Source organism: Salvelinus namaycush, chromosome 23 (assembly GCF_016432855.1).
Source record: "Salvelinus namaycush isolate Seneca chromosome 23, SaNama_1.0, whole genome shotgun sequence".
Lineage (NCBI taxonomy): Eukaryota > Metazoa > Chordata > Actinopteri > Salmoniformes > Salmonidae > Salvelinus > Salvelinus namaycush.
Genome location: NC_052329.1, coordinates 37,860,221 through 37,881,414, shown reverse-complemented (window position 1 = coordinate 37,881,414; position 21,194 = coordinate 37,860,221). Strand labels below are relative to the sequence as shown.

General features: G+C 45.9%; 1 protein-coding gene across 1 annotated transcript in view; it reads right to left on the bottom strand.

Annotated features, from left to right (window-relative positions):
• The window catches only part of LOC120018669 (Down syndrome cell adhesion molecule-like protein 1 homolog), a 139,415-nt gene that overhangs the window by 22,929 nt on the left and 95,292 nt on the right, over positions 1–21,194 (bottom strand). The window contains exons 5-16 of the mRNA XM_038961868.1: positions 17,455–17,730; positions 16,908–17,207; positions 14,061–14,203; positions 13,489–13,618; positions 12,095–12,373; positions 11,837–11,956; positions 11,423–11,599; positions 2,218–2,423; positions 1,929–2,025; positions 1,311–1,439; positions 915–1,082; positions 65–135 (exon numbers count right to left, since the gene is read on the bottom strand). Coding sequence (XP_038817796.1) covers positions 65–135; positions 915–1,082; positions 1,311–1,439; positions 1,929–2,025; positions 2,218–2,423; positions 11,423–11,599; positions 11,837–11,956; positions 12,095–12,373; positions 13,489–13,618; positions 14,061–14,203; positions 16,908–17,207; positions 17,455–17,730 — 2,096 coding nt within the window. The remainder of the gene's footprint in view (positions 1–64; positions 136–914; positions 1,083–1,310; positions 1,440–1,928; positions 2,026–2,217; positions 2,424–11,422; positions 11,600–11,836; positions 11,957–12,094; positions 12,374–13,488; positions 13,619–14,060; positions 14,204–16,907; positions 17,208–17,454; positions 17,731–21,194) is intronic.

Here is a 21,194-nt window from a genome sequence, read left to right as displayed (position 1 = left end):
ATCTCATGTCATATTGCTATGATGTTTGTAATAGTCTTGAATCTTGAATCTACAGGTGGTTTACCTTCCAGGTGACGCGGATGCTCTGCGAGGTCATAGGCTGGAGGAAAACCTCCATAGGAGGACCATCGGGCTCTGGCGGGAGGAAAAGAGAGATAGTCAATCTTTTTCAGTGCAGTCAAAGGTCATTTCATCGATATCCGTTTGTGCGTGTTTGTGTGTGTGCTTGTACACTGCCTTCGGAAAATATTCAAACCCCTTGACTTTTTCCACATTTTGTTAGCTTCTTCCATCTCCACAGAGGATTTCTAGAGCTCGGTCAGAGTGACCATCAGGTTCTTGGTCACCTCCCTGACCAAGGCCCTTTTCCCCCGATTGCTCAGTTTGGCCGGGCGGCCAGCTCTAGGAAGAGTCTTGGTGGTTCCAAACTTCTTCCATTTAAGAATGAGGCCACTGTGTTTTTGGGGACCTTCAATGCTGCAGACATTGTTTGGTACCCTTCCCCAGATCTGTGCCTCGACACAATCCTGTTTCATAGCTCTACAGACAATTCCTTCAACCTCATTGCTTGGTTTTTGCTCTCATAGGTGTGTGCCTTTCCAAATTAAGTTGTAGAAACATCACAAGGATGATCAATGGAAACAGGATGCACCTGAGCTCAATTTCGTGTCTCATAGCAAAGGGTCTGAATACTTATGTAAATGAGGTATTTCTGTTTTTTATTCTTAATAAACTGGCAAAATGATCTAAAAACCTGTTTTCACTTTGTCCTTATGGGGTATTGTGTGTAGATTGCTGAGGGTTTTATTTAATACATTTTAGAATACGGCTGTAACGTAACAAAATGTGGAAAAAGTCAAAGGGTCTGAATACTTTCTGAAGGCACTGTGTGTGTGTGGTTGTGTTAAACTCACGTGCTTCCTCTGTGCTGATGGTGAGCTCCTTGCTGGCTTGACTGTGTCCGATCTTGTTGTAGGAGAACATACGGATGCTGTAGACTTGGGCAGGGTGCAGATCCACGACGTTGGCCTGGTTATTGGTGGGAGAGATCTTACGGGTGGCATGCTTCAACTCCCATGGATCTGCGTGTGTTTATGAGTGTGAGTGTGTGTGTGTGTGTGTGTGTGTGTGTGTGTGTGTGTGTGTGTGTGTGTGTGTATGTGTTTGTGTGTGTGTGTGTGTGTGTGTGCACACAAAAGAGAGAAGACACGTTAGTCGGTTATAGTTATGTTCCCAGTAGGTTATAGTTATGTTCTCAGTACCGACTAATAGTCAATCCCCAGTTGAACCCCTGCTGTCCCCTGGCATACCGGTCTTGTTCTTGTATTCAATGTCGTAGCTGGTGATGATGCTGTTGCCGTCAAATCTCTGGGTCCAGCGCAGGTTCATACTCCGATCCTTCACCTCCCTCACCTCCAACTCTGGAGGGTCTGGGGGCTCTGAGAGAGAAAGAGGGAGAGAAAGAAAGAAAGGAGAAAGATGTAAGGTAGAACCCTTTTTAGTTCCAGGTAGAACCCTTTTTAGTTCCAGGTAGAATCATTTTGGGTTCCAGGTAGAACCCTCTGTAGAAAGGGTTCTAAATGGAACCAAATAGGGTTCTACCTGGAACCCAATAGGGTTCTCCAATGGGGACAGCCGAACAACCCTTTTAAGTTCCAGATAGCACATTTGATTTTAAGAGTGTAGAGGGAATAGAACATTAGCATAGTGTGAAAGAAAGCGATCCTGTACTGATTTTTGCTCTCTCCCGATTCATGTCACAGTAAGCAGGTAGTTGTCTATTCACTAGGCACCAAACGGAAGAAAACGGACTGAAACAGGGATGATTACCTGAACTAGCATTTTCCATTGCAAAACGCTTTGCTACGGTGTGCGCTAATGAATGTGACCCAAGCATTTCCATCTGGGTGATTGTCTGACCCACTGACCTTGCACAGTGAGCTGGATGAGTCCCCGTCCCTCTCCATATGAGTTGATGGCATGGCAGGAGAAGAAGACCGAGTCACCACGTTCTGCTGGCTTCAGCTACACACAGAGACAGAGAGAGGCAGACTACGTAAAGCCACTTCCATACACATCTCATCTGATCTCAGATCCTCAATTTGGTGTATCTGATGTCCTAACCCTCTAAATGGTGTGCGTGTTATCTGTGTGTCTGTTTCTGTGTCTGACTGTATGTTTGTGTGTATATGTCTACAGTATATGTGTGTAACTCACCTTCAGCGTAGACAATACTTCATCACTCTTCTCGTTGGGGCTGGTGGTGATGGCGTAGCGAGGGTTACGGTCGGGGTCGATGACCGTGTCACCACGCTCCCAACGGATGATGATAGGCCATTCCCCCCTCGCTGTGCAGTTCAGCTCCTTAATCTGGCCCTTAATGGCCATGGTGGTGTTGGGGTGCGACGTGATCATTGCTGGGACTGGAGAGAGAACGATGCAGGGAAGAATGAAGGTGGGAAGGATGACGGGAGTGACAAGGGAAATAATGGGACAGAGTCCGACAGGGAAATACAGGCAGAGTTTTTCGTTATACATGAGTTTCCACCTAAATATAAGAATCAACTTTCGCACTAAGATCATTTTAAAGGATGGATGAAATGAATGATTTAGCCTTGGTTTAAATCCTCCTCATTAGGAAATGCAGCTGTGAATGAGATTGAAACAGTGTAAACAAGTCTTGTGTCTGGATTTAGCCTTGGCTAGCAAGCTAGCCAACTTCTTTGGCCAATTAGCTTCAGCTGGCCAGTGTGTCACCATTGGTTTGACTTTGGATAGCCTATCTGTGGGGCTAGTTAGGGACTGTCAATATATTCCACAATGTAAATGGGAAACTATTTTCATGTTGCACACCTTTTAGTCTTCTCATTAATTTAAAGCTTTCAATGTTTGTATATGAATGTCTACTATATATCATTGGTTTGAGGTTAAGTCATTGAAATTTGGAGCTATTGAACATTTAAAATATTGTCCCATGTACATTGTGTAATTTACTGATGGTCCCTAACTAGCCCCATAGGGATATCCAAAGTCAAACCAAATTTACCATGAGCATTATGATTGAGTCACTTGCAGCTGTGCTCCGAATTGATGATTACTTAGGTGTTGCCAGCTGTGGGTATGTGGGCAGGATTGAAATAAACCCAACCCAAGGAAAACTGCTACACACCCTTCATTTTGTGACACATTTTTTAAATTATCTTGTAAATCTCAGTTTTGGACGGGACTAACTTTATGACCAAATGTATCCTATTTACACTTAATAGTGGATTTTGACACTGGAATAAATGTTTCTTACTCATAATCATGATAAAGTCACATTACCTAGTGGTTACATTTTTGATAATTTATTTAAAAAAAAAAGTTTTATAATTAAGCGCCAAAAATCTGGTGTTTCTATGTCAAACAGTTGTGTTATATTTCAGTCTTCTGTGATGTACACTACCGTTCAAAAGTTTGGGTTCACTTAGAAATGTCCTTGTTTTCCATGAAAACATACATGAAATGAGTTGAAAATTGAATAGGAAATATAGTCAAGACGTTGACAACGTTATAAATAAATATTTTTAATTGAAATAATAATTGTGTCCATCTTTGCTTTCGTCAAAGAATCCTCCATTTGCAGCAATTACAGCCTTGCAGTACTTTGGCATTCTAGTTGTCAAATTGTTGAGGCAATCTGAAGAGATTTCACCCAATGTTCCCTGAAGCACGTCCCACAATTTGGATTGGCTTGATGGGCACTTCTTACGTACCATACGGTCAAGCTGCTCCCACAACAGCTCAATAGGGTTGAGATCCGGTGACTGTGCTGGCCACTCCATTATAGACAGAATACCAGCTGACTGCTTCTTCCCTAAATAGTTATTGCATAGTTTGGAGCTGTGCTTTGGGTCATTGTCCTGTTGTAGGAGGAATTTGGCTCCAATTAAGCATCGTCCACAGGGTATGGCATGGCGTTGCAAAATGGAGTGATAGCCTTCCTTCTTCAAGATCCCTTTTACCCTGTACAAATCTCCCACTTTACCACCACCAAACACCCCCAGACCACCACATTGCCTCCACCATGCTTTACAGATGGCGTCAAGCACTCCTCCAGCATTTTTTCTGCATCTCACGAATGTTCTTCTTTGTGATCCGAACACCTCAAACTTAGATTCATCTGTCGATAATACTTTTTTCCAATCTTCCTTTGTCTAGTGTCTGTGTTCTTTTGCCCATCTTAATCTTTCCTTTTTATTGGCCAGTCTGAGATAGGGCTTTTTCTTTGCAACTCTGCCTAGAAGGCCAGCATCCCGGAGTCGCCTCTTCACTGTTGACGTTAAGACTAGTGTTTTGTGGGTACTATTTAATGAAGCTGCCAGTTGAGGACTTGTGAGGCATCTGTTTCTCAAACTAGACACTCTAATGTGCTTGCCCTCTTGCTCAGTTGTGCACTGGGGCCTCCCACTCCTCTTTCTATGCTGGTTAGGGCCCGTCTGCGCTGTTCTGTGAAGGGAGTAGTACACAGCGTTGTACGAGATCTTCAGTTTCTTGGCCATTTCTTGCATGGAATAGCCTTCATTTCCCCGAACAAGAATATACTGACGAGTTTCAGAAAAAAGGTCTTTGTTTCTGGCCATTGTGATCCTGTAATCAAGCCCACAAATGCTGATGCTCCAGATACTCAACTAGTCTAAAGAAGACCAGTTTCAATCAGAACAACAGTTTTTAGCTGTGCTAACATAATTGCAAAAGGGTTTTCTAATGATCAATTAGCCTTTTAAAATGATAAACTTGGATTAGCTAACACAACGTGCCATTGGAACACAGGAGTGATGGTTGCTGATAATGGGCCTCTGTACGCCTATGTAGATATTCCATAAAAAAATCTGCCGTTTCCAGCTACAATAGTCATTTACAACATTAACAATGTCTACACTGTATTTCTGATCAATTTTATGTTATTTTAATGGACAATTTTTTTTGCTTTTCTTTCAAAAACAAGGACCTTTCTATGTGACCCCAAACTTTTCAACGGTAGGGTATATAAAGTGTAATATTGGGATGTAACCTCTGTGTGACCCTGATTTAGCCCACTGCAGTAAAAGGTGAAGTCCATTAGGCAATGGAGGAACAATTATCTTAGTGCCTAAGATGATTATGTTTTGGGAAACTCATCTCTGTATGATAAAGTAGCATCACAGTAAAGTAGAACTATAGTCAATGATAAGAACTAGAGTGCCAGTCAAAGGTTTGGACACACCTACTCATTCAAGGGTTTCTCTTTATTTTTACCATTTAGAATAATAGTGAAGACATCAAAACTATGAAATAACACATATGGAATCATGTAGTAACCAAAAAAGTGTTAAACAAATCTAAATATATTTTATATTTGAGATTCTTCAAAGTAGCCTACTTTTGCCTTGATGACAGCTTTGCACACTCTTGGCATTCTCTCAACCAGTTTCATGAGGTAGTCAATTAACATGTGTGCCTTGTTAAAAGTTAATTTGTGGAATTTCTTTCCTTCTTAAAACCTCACTAGGGTATTTGGGACGCTAGCATCCCACCTGGCCAACATCCAGTGAAATTGCATAGTGCCAAATTCAAATACAGAAATACTCATTATAAAAATTCTGAAAACATACACCGAATCCAAAAACCGTGTCAGATTTCAAAAAGGCTTCACGGCGAAAGCATATCTTACGATTATTTGAGAACATCGCCCAGCAGACAAATCATTACAAACAGTAACCAGCCAAGTAGAAGAGTTACACAAGTCAGAAATAGATAAAATTAATCACTTACCTTTGATGATCTTCATATGATTGCACTCAGAAGACATTAATTTACTCAATAAATGTTTGTTTTGTTCGATAAAGTCTCTCTTTATATCCAAAAACCTCTGTTTTGCTCGCACGTTTTCTTCAGTAATCCGCAGACAAAAAATCCAAATAGTATCCTTAAAGTTCATAGAAACATGTCAAACGATGTTAATATTCAATCCTCAGGTTGTTTTTAGCCTAAATAATCGATAATATTTAAACCGGACAATAACATCGTCAATATAAAAGGTAAACAAGAAAGGCACTCTCTCGGTCGTGCGCATGAAAAAGCTCTGTGACACTTTAGGGTCCACTCATTCAGACTGCTCTTACTCCCTCATTTTTCAGAATACAAGCCTGAAACAATTTCTAAAGACTGTTGACATCTAGTGGAAGGCATAGGAACTGCAATTTGAGTCCTAAGTCAATGGATACTGTAATGGCATTGAATAGAAAATTACAAACAAAAAACAACAACTTCCTGGATGGATTTTTCTCAGATTTTCGCCTGCTAAATCACTTCTGTTATCTTCTTATGGCTGCAGGGGCAGTATTGAGTAGCTTGGATAAAAGGTGCCCATTTCAAACGGCCTCGTACTCAATTCTTGCTCGTACAATATGCATATTATTATTACTATTGGATAGAAAACACTCTCAAGTTTCTAAAACCGTTTAAATTATATCTGTGAGTAAAACAGAACTCATTTTGCAGCAAACTTCCTGTCAGAAAGTGAAAAATCTGAACTCGAGGCTCTGTTCCAGGGCCTCCCTAATCGTTTGCTTGAATTCTATTAGTATACATGCACTTCATACGCCTTCCACTAGATGTCAATAGGCTGTGAGAGGTGAAATGGGGTCTCAAGCTCTTTCTATGGTCAAAAGAGACAGCTTGGAATGACAGGACCCCAATTTCCTCTGTTCAGGAAGACGCGGAAAGGACTTCCGCATTGGCTTCTGAAAAGCTTTTGTTATAGACGCCTAATATCTCCGGCTTTGATTTTATTTGATAAATGTGACAATATCATCGTAAAGTATGTTTTTTCAATATAGTTTAATCAGATTATTGAATTTTTTTCGGGAGTTTTGGCGTGTTCCGTTCTTTGCGTTTGTTGACGATGGAGAGCTTCGTGCCACTTGGCAAGTTTTGCTTGCTCATTCGAGAGGGAAAAATGACATTCTAAATCCAAACAACGATTGTTCTGGACAAAGGACCACTTGTACAACATTCTGATGGAAGATCAGCAAAAGTAGGACCCATTTATGATGTTATTTCCTATTTCTGTTGAAAATGTGTCGTTGTGTTTTCCGCTTTGATTTTGGGCGCTCTCTCGCAATAACGTAAGCTGGATGTCGTACTGAAGTTATTTTTAGAATTCTAACACGGCGATTGCATTAAGAGCTAAGCTATCTTTAATTTGCTGTCCAACATGTATTTTTTAGTAAAGTTTATGAATAGTTATTTGATTAGATTAGGTGCCTCTCCAAGATTTCTCCGGACATTTTATTGCATTTTGCCTACGTATTCACATTGTATAACCACGATTTGTGCCGCTAAATATGCACATTTTCGAACAAACAATATATGTATTGTGTAATATGATGTTATAGGACTGTCATCTGATGGATTTTGAGAAGGTTAGTGAAAAAATTAATATCTTTTGCTGGTTTATTCGTTATCGCTACTGTTGGCTTGAATCAATGCGGTTGTGTGGTTGGCTATTGTAGTAAGCTAATATAATGCTATATTGTGTTTTCGCTGTAAAACACTTAAAGAATCGGAAATATTGGCTGCATTCACAAGATGTTTGTCTTTCATTTGCTGTACAACATGTATTTTTCATAAATGTTTTATGATGAGTATTTAGGTATTTCAATTTGGTCTCTGTAATTGTTCTAGCTGCTTCGGTGCTATTTCCGATTGTAGCTGCAATGTAAAACTATGATTTATACCTCAAATATGCACATTTTTCGAACAAAACATAGATTTATTGTATAACATGTTATAAGACTGTCATCTGATGAAGTTGTTTCTTGGTTAGTTTGGTTGGTTCTTGGTTAGTTAGGTTGGTTTTGTGCACGCTACCTGTGCTGTGAAAAATGTCTGTGCTTTTTTGTATTTGGTGGTGAGCTAACATAAATATACGTGGTGTTTTCGCTGTAAAACATTTTAAAAATCGGACATGTTGGCTGGATTCACAAGATGTGTATCTTTCATTTGCTGTATTGGACTTGTTAATGTGTGAAAGTTAAATATTTCGAAAAAATATATTTTGAATTTCGCGCCCTGCACTTGGCCTGGCTGTTGTCATAAGTGTACCGACGTCGGGCTTGCAGCCCAAAGAAGTTATACTCACAGACACTATTTTGACAGTTTTGGAAACTTTAGAATGTTTTATATCCAAATCTACCAATTATATGCATATCCTATCTTCTGGGCTTGAGTAGCAGGCAGTTTAATTTGGGCACGCTTTTCATCCAAAATTCCGAATGCTGCCCCCTACCCTAGAGAACTTTTAATGTGTTTTAGCCAATCAGTTGTGTTGTGACAAGGTAGGGGGGTATACAAAAGATAGACCTATTTGGTAAAAGACCAAGTCCATCTTAAGGAAAATTTCAAGAACTTTGAAAGTTCCTTCAAGTGCAGTCGCAAAAACCATCAGGCGCTATGATAAAACTGGCTATCATGAGGACCACCACAGGAAAGGAAGACCCAGAGTTACCTCTGCTGCAGAGGATAGGTTCATTGGAGTTACCAGCCTAATAAATTTAATCCCAATTAAATGCTTCACAGAGTTCAAGTAACAGACACAACTGTTCAGAGAAGACTGCATGAATCAGGCCTTCATGGTTTAATTGCTGCTAAGAAACCACCACTAAAGGACTCCACTAAGAAGAAGAGACTTGCTTGGGCCAAGAAACACGAGCAGTGGACATTAGACCGGTGGAAATCGGTCCTTTGGTCTGATGAGTCCAACCGCTGTGTCATTGTGAGACGCAGAGTAGGTGAACGGATGATCTCTGCATGTGTGGTTTCCACTGTGAAGCATGGAGGAGGAGGTGTGATAGTTTGGGGGTGCTTTGCTGGTGTGACACTGTCAGTGATTTATTTCGAATTCAAGGCACACTTAACCAGCATGGCTACCACAGCATTGTGCAGTGATACACCATCCTATCTGGTTTTGGGCTTAGTGAGCTCATTTTGGGCTCATTTGTTTTTAACAAGACAATGACCCAAAACACACCTCCAGGCTGTGTAAGGGCTATTTGATCAAGAAGGAAAATGATGGAGTGTTGCATCAGATGACCTGGCCTCCACAATTACCCAATCTCAACCCAATTGAGATTGTTTGGGATGAGTTGGACCACAGAGTGAAGGAAAAGCAGCCAACAAGTGCTCAGCATATGTGAGAACTCCTTCAAGACTATTGGAAAAATATTCCTTGTGAAGCTGGTTGAGAGAATGCCAAGAGTGTGCAAAGCTGTCATCAGCTTTGCTGTCTTCACTATTATTCTACAATGTAGAACATAGTAAAAATAAAGACCCTGGAATGAGTAGGTGTGTACAAACTTTTGATGGGTACTGTTCATGCCTTCCTCTCTCATACTCAGTTTAGTGGGAACTGTGTGAATAAGCACCAGGAAGGATGTTCACTCTATCTATCCCTCTCTCCTCCTCTTCAATCACTCACATAACATCCTCTTCAGCTCCTCCCTTACTCCTCACACACATAATCGATCTCCGCTGTTTTGTTTCCATCATTTATTCATCCCTCCCTGCCTCCTTTCCTCCCTCCGCCGAGCAAAACGGACAGAATTGAGGGAGGCAGGAGGAGAGGAACGGTTCAATCAACAGCACTAACACCGCCTCAGAGAGAGAGAGAGACGGAGACCGAGAGAGAGAGAGAGACGGAGACCGAGAGAGAGAGAGAGAAAGAGAGAGAGAGAGAGAGGGAGAGCCAGAGACCGAGAGAGAGAGAGAGAGAGAGAGGGAGAGCCGGAGACAGAGACAGAGACAGAGACAGAGACAGAGACAGAGACAGAGACAGAGAGAGAGAGAGAGAGAGAGAGAGAGAGAGAGACCGAGACCGAGACCGAGACCGAGACCGAGACCGAGAGAGAGAGAGACCGAGAGAGAGAGACCGAGACCGAGACCGAGAGAGAGAGAGAGAGAGACCGAGACCGAGACCGAGACCGAGACCGAGAGAGACAGAGTGAGAGTGACACCTACACAGCAAGTGAGCGAAGCAGAGGAGAGAGCTAGTGCAGAAACGAGTGAGAGGAAGATACAGTAAGGTAGTGAGTGAGTGAGTGAGAAACATCTCATCTCTCTGTCAAGTTGCTGCAGGAGGACAGTCTGCTATTTAAAGCTAGATGCAGGTCAGAGGCTTCAGAGGCAAACATACATGATAAGAGCACTTTATCAACACCACAAGCGTTTCGCTACACCCGCAACAGCATCCGCTAAACATGTGTGTGTGACCAATACAATTTGATTTGATTTGATGAGCACAAAGGTGTGTGTGTGTGTCTGTTTAGATGCTGATGTAACTGAAAGCCAGTGCAGGGTCGACAGATTGATTGCAGATCATGATGAAAGACAAAGTGTTTTTTGAAGACTGATCCCTAGAGTCATAAAATCCATCTCTCTCTCTCTCCTGTTCTGTGTTGTATCATCAGTATATCCATGGTCTCTCTCTCTCTCTCTCTCTCTCTCTCTCTCTCTCTCTCTCTCTCTCTCTCTCTCTCTCTCTCTCTCTCTCTCTGTCTGTCAGTATAGCTAGCTATGGTAGTGCTATCAGAGTCGCCTCATTGCTTTGACACACTGAGTGACTCATGAGAGAGAGAGAGAGAACACAAGAGGGAAACTGATACTCGAGGCTGACTGGAGTGTTCCAGCCCTCACTGAAGCCATCTTATGGTGGTTCTGTGTGGCTCAGCTGGTAGACACACTGACTGTTGTAAATCACTTTTGGATCAACGTGTCTGCTAAATGGTATAGGACATCTGAACGGTTTTAGGCTGATATCAAACACGGCGAGATACACAGTAACGGCGAATGCTGTAAATCAACGGGTGAGGATGGGTACCTTTGGCGTGCTTCTACATGACTGGGGGGGGTATCCGTGGGATACAAATAGCAAAGCCATGATCTCTATACCAGGAAGGTATGTTAAACCAGAGGAGTAACAATCCTTATTTTTATCAACTCCTATCAGCTATTTTTCTCAATTTTCTTTGATTATGTTCCTCACTGTGTGTGGTTAGGTTGCAGTCAGACTCACTCTTGACCACGCTTTTGCCGATGCCAGAGCTCACTCGGTGTGCGTGGGGTTGAGAGCATGTGGTTATGGTGTGTTTTTTTGGATTGTCACATAGACCCGATAGGTGCAGTGAAATATGTTGTTCTACAAGGTCAGCCATAGTAGTACAGCGACTGAGGGTTAAGTGCCTTCCTCAAGGTGACCATTACAGATTTTTTAACTTGTCGTCTCGGGTATTGGAACTAGCGACCTTTCGTTTACTGGCCCAACGCTCGAACCACTAGGCTAACTTTCGCCCTGGTGTGTGGTTGAGAATGTGTACTCGTGGTCCGGGTTGCGGGTCAGACTCACTCTTGACGGTCAGGACCATGCTCTTGCTGATGTCGGAGCCCACCCCGTTGGAGGCCTGACAGAGGTAGTAGCCCCGGTCTTCCTCCAGGACGTGACGAATCAGCAGGGAGCCGTTCCCCATGATCTGGATCCGACCGGTCAGAGGCACTGGGTGGTACTGCTGGGGGTTCCCTGTACCTAGCAAAGGGGTGAATTTCACTGATGATTGCAGTATGGTTATCAAGATCATAGTCCACTATATTATAGTGGTTCTGTGTGGCTCAGCTGGTAGACGCACTGACTGTTGTAAAATCACTTTGGATAAACGTGTCTGCTAAATGGTATAGGACATCTGAACGGTTTTAGGCTGATATCAAACACGGCTAGATACACAGTAACGGCAAACGCTGTAAATCGACGGGTGAGGATGGGTACCTTTGGCGTGCTTCCACATGACTTTGGGAGGGGGGTATCCGTCCACGGAGCAGTTGAGGACCCCCGCCTTGCCGTAGATCCCATCCTGGTTATTGGGCTGGACCACAAACTGAGGAGGCACTGTAGGGAGGGGAGGGAGAAGATTAAACTTGGAGCCTGACGGTGGGTATGTCTGTCTGTCTGTCTGTCTGTCTGTCTGTCTGTCTGTCTGTCTGTCTGTCTGTCTGTCTGTCTGTCTGTCAACCGGCCCTGTCTCACCTGTGACAGTGAGCTGCCTCTCAGAGCTGACGGTGGCGGCGTCGTTGCTAGCGATGCAGGTGTAGTTGCCGTTGTGTTTGAGCGACACCTTGCCGATCTGCAGCGAGCTCATGTACTCCTTGGTCTCGATGTTGACGCCCGACGAGGCCACGATCTCCTGGCCGTCCTTACGCCAGGTGATGTGGATGGGCATGTCGCCAGACGACACCACGCAGGCGATGTACATGAGCTTCCCAATGGAGGTGGGGGGGAAGTCAAAGGGTTGGATCAGAGGGGGCACTGAGAGACGGTAAACGGGAGGGAGAGAGAGATAGAATAAGAGGAGAAAGAAAGCATGAGGAGGAGGGAAAGGGTCAAAAAGGGAGAGACAGAGAGGGTGGAAAGCAGATACATACATGTGTGTGAGAGATAGAGAGCGAGAGAGAGATGGATGGCTGGCTGGATGGATGGGTGGGTAGTTCATATTGAGTGATTCAGACTGGGTGGTGGGCTGGTTAGTAGTTTATGGTGAGTGACCTTCCCTGTGATCTCCAGTCAGTCTAATCCTGGAACCCAGCGTCTCCCCGGCCCCCCAACTCTCTCCTCTCCAGCCCATAATAGCTGCTCTAATTAGAGCCCAATCGGCAGAGGGAAGAATGGCGTTGCCATGGTGACCACAGTAGGAGTGGGGGGCAAGGAATGGGGCGGGTGCGGGGGGGGGGGGGGGGGGGGGCGTAGAGCTGAGACATCTGGGGGATTTAATTTGGGCCTCGTTAAAATTAATCTAATTAAATCAGAGAAATGACGAGATGCACACACACACACCAGATGACACACCCTTCCATCTTCCTATGACAAGCACACATTCAACCTCATCAACACACTATAAAACAGGCAACACACAAGCTGTACAGTCTTGACCCTGTGCTCTGACACACGCGCACACACACACACACGCACACGCACACATACACACACACACACACACACACACACACACACACACACACACACACACACACACACACACACACACACACACACACACACACACACACACACACACACACACACACCCATATATATCCGCACAATAGCACTCTTGCTTTGTGTAATTGCTGAGTGGTTGAGAGGCTGTAGTAGGCCACTCCGGCCCTTAATCAGAGGTTATTAGAGGTGACGCGTGCGCTCTCGCTCTTTCACGATCTCACTTGCTCTTTCTCCCACAAATTCATTCAAACACAAAACGAACTCACTCACAAGCATACTCAAATACACACACACTCAGTGACGTGCACCCAACCCCTCCTTTTCCCAATACACAGCCTCCTGTAACACAGACAGCCACAAGCATACTGAACACACAAATAAACTACAACCCCACCACACTTCCTGTAGAGTAAGTGACCTCTGACCTTTGACTTGGACGTAGACGGTCTGGCTGATGAAGATCTGTGGTTGGATGAGCACGCTGCAGAGGTACGCCCCCTCGTCCAAGACCTTCTGGACGTCACTTAGCTTCAGAGTACCGTTCTCATACACCACCTAAGATAATGATTAGGATTAATATTAAGTTTAAGATGAACATTAGACTTAATATTAAGATTCCCTGACCATGGGAATACCAGCACTTTAACAGTTTACATTTATACAGGGTCTGCATCCCAAATGGCACCCAATTCCTGATATAGTACACTACTTTTAACCAAAACCCAACTAACGACAACAATCACCTCAGCATCATGCTACATGTACAAATAAATTGTCATATCTCAGATACAACGTGTCTGTGTCCATAGGTCTCGGGTCAAAAAGCACTATGAAGGGAATAAAGTGCAGTTTGGGGACACAGACACGTTGTATCTGAGATATGACAATTTATTTGTCATTGTTGATTGTTGTCGTTAGTTGTTTTTTTCTTCTTGTTACTCTTGTTTGTGTTTGTGTACAAAATGTAGAAAATTGTGTAGAAAAAAAATGCGCCCACCTGACGATGGTTGTCGGGCAACAGAAGCCCCTCCTTGTACCACTTGATTGAGTAGTAGGGATAGCCAATCACACGGCAGTTTATAAAGGTGTTCCTCCCAGCCACCGCCGTGATGTTACGCATATCCCTGATCCTGGGAGAACCTGAGAGAGAGAGAGGAGAGAGAGAGAGAGAGAGAGAGAGAGAGAGAGAGAGAGAGAGAGAGAGAGAGAGATGGGGTAGTCAGAGGGTAGTGAAGAGAAGGAGGGGGAAAGAGGGAGATCATCAGATGAGGTTGTGGAGAAAAGGGAAGGAGGGAAAGAGGAGGGGAGGGGAGGAAAGGAGGGAGGGAGGATCGGGTGTATGGATGGATAGGGGGTTAGAATGCCCTGTCCCATTTCAATCAAATCTGTTCGTGTGTCTGTGCGTGCATGTGCATGTAACTGTACACGTGTCTATTTCCTGTGTTATGGTGAGAGTACGAACATAATCATTGTAATACATTTCTGTTGCAATATCCTGACTATCTTTGCGCATCCTACTGTAGGTTATTTTAGCTTCTAGATTTATTACAAATTATAGTCTCCTCATATACGTCTGTGCTAGACGGCTTGAATACACCACAAGTTTGCATTTCCTGCCGTGCAGGAAATTTCTCAGCAACAAAAGAGTGATCAAATTAAGATCCTACATCTGTATCAACACAGGTTGAGTCCCGAATGGCAGTCTATAGGCTCTGGTCAAAAGTAGCACATTGTATAGGGAATAGGGTGCCAGTTGGATGCATCCACAGTCAGTTTGAGGATGGCGGGTGGGGAGAATGGAAGAGGAAACACAATGCTCGATGAGTATGTTACCATGGGCAACAGGGCTGGAGGACCCAGAGAGGACCAATGGTGAGAGACGATGGGGACAGAGAGATGACAGACAGGAGAGAAAGTGAGGTGTGATGCGTTCATCGGGAGAGCGCCGGGTTTATTTAGTACGAGTACACACTCTCTCTCTCTCTCTCTCTCTCTCTCTCTCTCTCTCTCTCTCTCTCTCTCTCTCTCTCTCTCTCTCTCTCTCTCTCTCTCTCTCTCTCTCTCTCTCACTCTTTCTCTCACTCTTTCTCTCTAATTCTCCCGCTCTCTGTCTCTCTCAGTGTGCGTTGGTCTTTGAAGTCACAGCTCTGACAAGTCGACCGCAGATGTATTATTCACCAGCTCTGTCACACTGCTCCTTTCTCAGACACCGTCTCACACACCGTCTCTTACACACTGTCTCACACACCGTCTCTCACACACTCTCACTCACACATGGATTGAAATGTAATGTCAGTGTGTGTTTGGGTGTCTGTGTGAAAGTGCAGTGTGTGTATATGCATGTGGGGGGGGGGGTACTTTTGTTGTAGTGTAAGTTACTGCGGTTGAGTGTATCATCTGTCAGTGTGTATCAGTGTGTATGTGGATCAGTATGAGTGTGTGTTACTGCAAGCAGATCGTGTGTTACTGCTGGGTTTGAGAGTCCCTGGCAACCACTCATTCTCACTCCAATGTAGCATTCTGGCATGTCTCCTTAGAGCAGACACACGTGTCATAACTGAGCGTCTTGCTGAAAGAGATGGGGAGAGAGAGGAGGAGGAAATGGAGAGAGAGGATGGAGAGGTGGAGAGGGATAAAGCTCTGGCCGTCAGTGCCACTCTTCCCTGTCGTCCCCGACGATCACCGCGGTGACAGTGACATCACCAGGCCTGTCGTCAGTGCTCCCCATCACCCCTCTGACACATGCTCAGATGAGACTTGGCTCTCTTCTCCTCTTCTCACTCTCTTCTCTCCTCCGTTCTTCCTCTGATACGGCTCTGGCCATCAGTGCCACTCCTCCTCCCTGTTGTCCCCGGCGATCACTGCGGTGACAGTGACATCACCAGGCCTGTCGTCAGTGCTCCCCATCACCTCTCTGACACAAGCTCAGATGAGACTTGGCTCTCTTCTCCTCTTCTCACTCTCTCCTCTCCTCCGTTCTCCCTCTGTTCCTCACCATCTGTCTCTACCTCTCCACTTCCTCCTCTCTGCGTACCTCTCTCTGTTTCTGCATCTCTCTCTCTCTATGCCCTACTATCCTCCATCTACTCCCTCCATCTCACACTCTTTGTAACCCCCCTATCTTTCAGTCTTCACGACTCTCTCTCCCTCTCTCCCATTCTCTCTCTCTCTCTCTCTCTCTCTCTGTCTTTCAGACTGTGGCTGCCATGGTCGTCCCTCTGTCTCTTTCTTTCTGGAGGAATACCCTGTTCACTCTCCTGGCTTTGACACTCAAACTGTGTGTGTGTGTGTCTGTGTGTGTGTGTGTGTGTGTGTGTGTGTGTGTGTGTGTGTGTGTGTGTGTGTGTGTGTGTGTGTGTGTGTGTGTGTGTGTGTGTGTGTGTGTGTGTGTGTGTGTGTGTGTGTGTGTGTGTGTGTGTAATAGAGAGAGTGTGAGAAAGCGACTAGAGAGAGGGGAGGGACAGAGCGAGACAGTGACAGACAAAACATACGGGCTGGAAGAACAAAGACATAGAGAACTGGCGAGAGTAGAAAAACAACAGATATTTGGAAAGAACAAATGAAGGCATGGGGACAAACAAGTAGCACACACACACACACACACACACACACACACACACACACACACACACACACACACACACACACACACACACACACACACACACACACACACACACACACACACACACACACACACACACACACACAGAGAGAAAGCAAGGGAGAAGGAATGTAGAGTAGGCGAGGAGAAGAGGGGAGAGGAAAGGAGGGGTGAAGGTAAGGGGGTTTGGGAGGGCGGGTATTAGAACCCTATGGCTGATATTGAAAAGTAGACAGGCACCTCTTACGTTTATGCGCGCTTGGTACTCGGCGCTACCGGCCGAGTTGCGTGCAGCGCAGCGATACACCCCTCCGTCGCGGATCTCCGGGCTGCTGACGTTGACGTGGGACACGGTGGAGCCGTCCGACAGCGTGTACTGGCTGGCCCTCACCCGAGACGGATCCCTGGCCACAGCCTCATCATCCAGAGTCCAGGTGATGGTGGGGGGAGGGGCACCTTTGGCAGCGCACATGAGGGAGAAGGGTTCCCCCGGGACCACCACTCGCTCACTGAAGGAGGACACGATACGGGGCGTACCATCTGAGGAAGAAGGGATGGAGAGGGGGGAGAGGTTAGAGGCTAGGTATTGGGTCATTTCTGATGCACGAACACGTGCGCGCGCACACACACACACACACACACACACGCACACACACAGCCTATCCCTCACACTTCTCACCCTATGAGGTCTAGTTCTTGTAGATGGCAAAACACTGATAGGCACACACACACACACACACACACACAACCCCAACCCACCCCTTTAACTCACACGCACATTCCTTACCCTCCAGCAGTATGATGGAGAAGTCCTGTGCGGTCTGGCCCTTGCGGGTGGCGAAGCACTGGTAGGCTCCCGAATGTCTCTTCTGGGCAGCGGAGATGAACAGGGTCTCATTGTGGGCCCCCTGGATGGAGAAGTGCTGGTCGGAGAGGACGGGTTCTGTGTTGCGGTACCAGGACAGGGTGAAGTGGGGAGAACCCTGCACGGCACACGACAGGATCACCGTGCTGCTGATGCCCGTCTTCAGGTTCTTAGGAGATAGAGTCACTCTCAACGGCTCTTTGGAGAGAAGGAGGGAAGGAGAGGGAGAGAGGGGAGAGGGAGAGAGAAAGGGAAGGAGGGAAGGAGAGGGAGAGAGGGGAGAGGGAGAGAGAAAGGGAAGGAGGGAAGGAGAGGGAGAGAGGGGAGAGGGAGAGAGAAAGGGAAGGAGGGAAGGAGAGGGAGAGAGGGGAGAGGGAGAGAGAGGGGAAGGAGGGAAGGAGAGGGAGAGAGGGGAGAGAGAAAGGGAAGGAGGGAAGGAGAGGGAGAGAGGGGAGAGGGAGAGAGAGGGGAACGGATGGAGGGAGGTAGAGAGAGAGAGAAAGGGAGGGAGGTAGAGAGAGAGAGAAAGGGAGGGAGGTAGAGAGAGAGAGAGAAAGGGAGGGAGGGAGGTAGAGAGAGAGAGAAAGGGAGGGAGGGAGGTAGAGAGAGAGAGAAAGGGAGGTAGAGAGAGAGAAAAGGAAGGAGGGAAGGAGAGGGAGAGAGGGGAGAGGGAGAGAGAGGGGAACGGATGGAGGGAGGGAGGTAGAGAGAGAGAGAGAAAGGGAAGGAGGGAAGGAGAGGGAGAGAGGGGAGAGGGAGAGAGAGAGAGAAAGGGAAGGAGGGAAGGAGAGGGAGAGAGGGGAGAGGGAGAGAGGGGAGAGAGAGAGAGAAAGGGAAGGAGGGAAGGAGAGGGAGAGAGGGGAGAGGGAGAGAGGGGAGAGAGAGAGAAAGGGAAGGAGGGAGGTAGAGAGAGAGAGAGAAAGGGAAGGAGGGAGGGAGGGAGGTAGAGAGAGAGAGAAATGGAAGGAGGGAAGGAGAGGGAGAGAGGGGAGAGGGAGAGAGGGGAGAGAGAGAGAGAAAGGGAAGGAGGGAGGGAGAGAGAGAGAAAGGGAAGGAGGGAAAAGGCGGTATAATTTAAAAAAAGTTAAATTATGTAACTTCAGTTAGTAAATAAGTTAATGAAGTATTTTTCCTCCCAAAAAATGTAAGGGCAGATCACCTTATTCAAGGGACCGTCACTTCAAATATATTTTATAAGTACAGTGCAATGTTCTGGTACAAAATGGCTGCCGTTTGTTCATAACCAGGTGAGTGTTGCAGTACAGTACAGAGGAGGCTGGTAGGATGCGCTATAAGAGGACGGGCTCATTGTAATGACTGGAATGGAATAAACGGAACGGTACCAAACAAGCACACGGAAACAACATCTTTGACTCCCTTCCAATTGATTCTATTACAGCCATTACAATGAGCCCGTCCTCCTACAGCTCCTCCCACCAGCCTCCTCTGGTACAGTACACACTGGCAGTGGAGTCGGGGTACACCGGGGTACGCCTAGAGATGTGGTGGAAACCAACTACACTGCATATAAATAAACTCTCCCTCGACTGGACTATGTAGCCAAGGTAGCTAGAAGGAGAGGGCGGTACAGGTACCCTCTGCAGAGAGGTGGAGAGAAGATCTCTTCAGCTCTCTTCTCTCAAAACAGTTCAAAATCATAGAGCTTGGGTGTGTACGGGGTCCACTTTTACTTGTCTGAGCGTAATGTGCATGTGCAGTATGTGCCTGTGAATATGAGACACCCAGAGAAACTGAGACGGAGAGACAGAGAGGGAGCGAAAATGTCAATGAGCAATAAGGCAGCTGGTGTTATGTGCTGGGGACTACTGTGTGTGTGTGTGCACACGTGTCTGTCTGAGTGTGTGTGTGTGTGTGTGTGTGTGTGTGTGTGTGTGTGTGTGTGTGTGTGAGTGTCCCACCTCCCCTGCCCTGTCAGGTAGGGTTTGTTCACCATGATGTGCCCTACGGCCAAACGGACCAACTTCCACTACCCTTACCCCCCATCCTCACTCGTCCTCACCACTCTCTCCCTCCTTCCTTCCCTCCCTCTCTCTCCTCAACATCACCATCCCATTTGTGTCTCTGTCTAGTCTCCCCAGATCTTTCGTCCCCCAAACAATACCCCCTCCTCCTCCCCTCTCCTCCTCCTCCCCTCTCCTCCTCCTCTCTCCTCCTCCTCCTCCCCTCTCCTCCTCCCCTCTCCTCCTCCTCCCCTCTCCTCAGCTCCCAGTGACACACAGGGGAAGCTGCGCCTTCGGAACGCCCAGTGTTCCCTCCTGTCACCATGGCCACGCTCGGCATGGGTTCCGAGAGGACCGAAACGGAGCGGGCAGGAGGGGAGCGAGGTGTCCCTGGAGATCAGGATCAAACTCATCCCAGAGAGGGGTTGTGGCGAGGTGACAGGGGGCAAGGACACAGCCAACAGAGCTTAAACGATCCCCTCATCTCTTCCTCTCCTCCCGATCAATCCCTCTCTCTCCTTTAAACACCTCTGTCGGGAGAGGGTGATGAGGCGTTCGGTCATGCGGGAGGAACGCAAATGCTGAATGTGCAACAATTTTCTATGTTTGAGAGAAGGTGGTGTCTCCATTCTATGTGTAAATGTGGTTGTATTCAGTCACGGGACGGAGCTACAGGATGAAAGTGCTGTTGTATTACAATCTAGTCCCAGATGGCCAGGACACAACATCATCATAGTATATTTCTCTGGGGTCCGATAGCACCAAACCTACACATGAGGCTTCTGCTAATACTGGATACATCTACGTAGTCCAAGGCACCAAACTGACCAATGAAAAGTCAGCCAAAACACATCCCAATAACGTGTCCACCAAATATCAAAAAGCGATTTTAAAATGTCAAACGTTTTACGATGACTGTGATATGTGGTTGTCTTACCTAACTACAGTGGGGCAAAAAAGTATTTAGTCAGCCACCAATTGTGCAAGTTCTCCCACTTAAAAAGATGAGAGAGGCCTGTAATTTTCATCATAGGTACACTTCAACTATGACAGACAAAATGAGGGAAAAAAATCCAGAAAATCACATTGTAGGATTTTTAATGAATTTATTTGCAAATTATGGTGGAAAATAAGTATTTGGTCAATAACAAAAGTTTATCTCAATACTTTGTTATATACCCTTTGTTGGCAATGACAGAGGTCAAACATTTTCTGTAAGTCTTCACAAGGTTTTCACACACTGTTGCTGGTATTTTGGCCCATTCCTCCATGCAGATCTCCTCTAGAGCAGTGATGTTTTGGGGCTGTTGCTGGGCAACACGGACTTTCTACTCCCTCCAAAGATTTTCTATGGGGTTGAGATCTGGAGACTGGCTAGGCCACTCCAGGACCTTGAAATGCTTCTTACGAAGCCACTCCTTCGTTGCCCAGACGGTGTGTTTGGGATCATTGTCATGCTGAAAGACCCAGCCACGTTTCATCTTCAATGCCCTTGCTGATGGAAGGAGGTTTTCACTCAAAATCTCATGATACATGGCCCCATTCATTCTTTCCTTTACACGGATCAGTCGTCCTGGTCCCTTTGCAGAAAAACAGCCCCAAAGCATGATGTTTCCACCCCCATGCTTCACAGTAGGTATGGTGTTCTTTGGATGCAACTCAGCATTCTTTGTCCTCCAAACACGACAAGTTGAGTTTTTA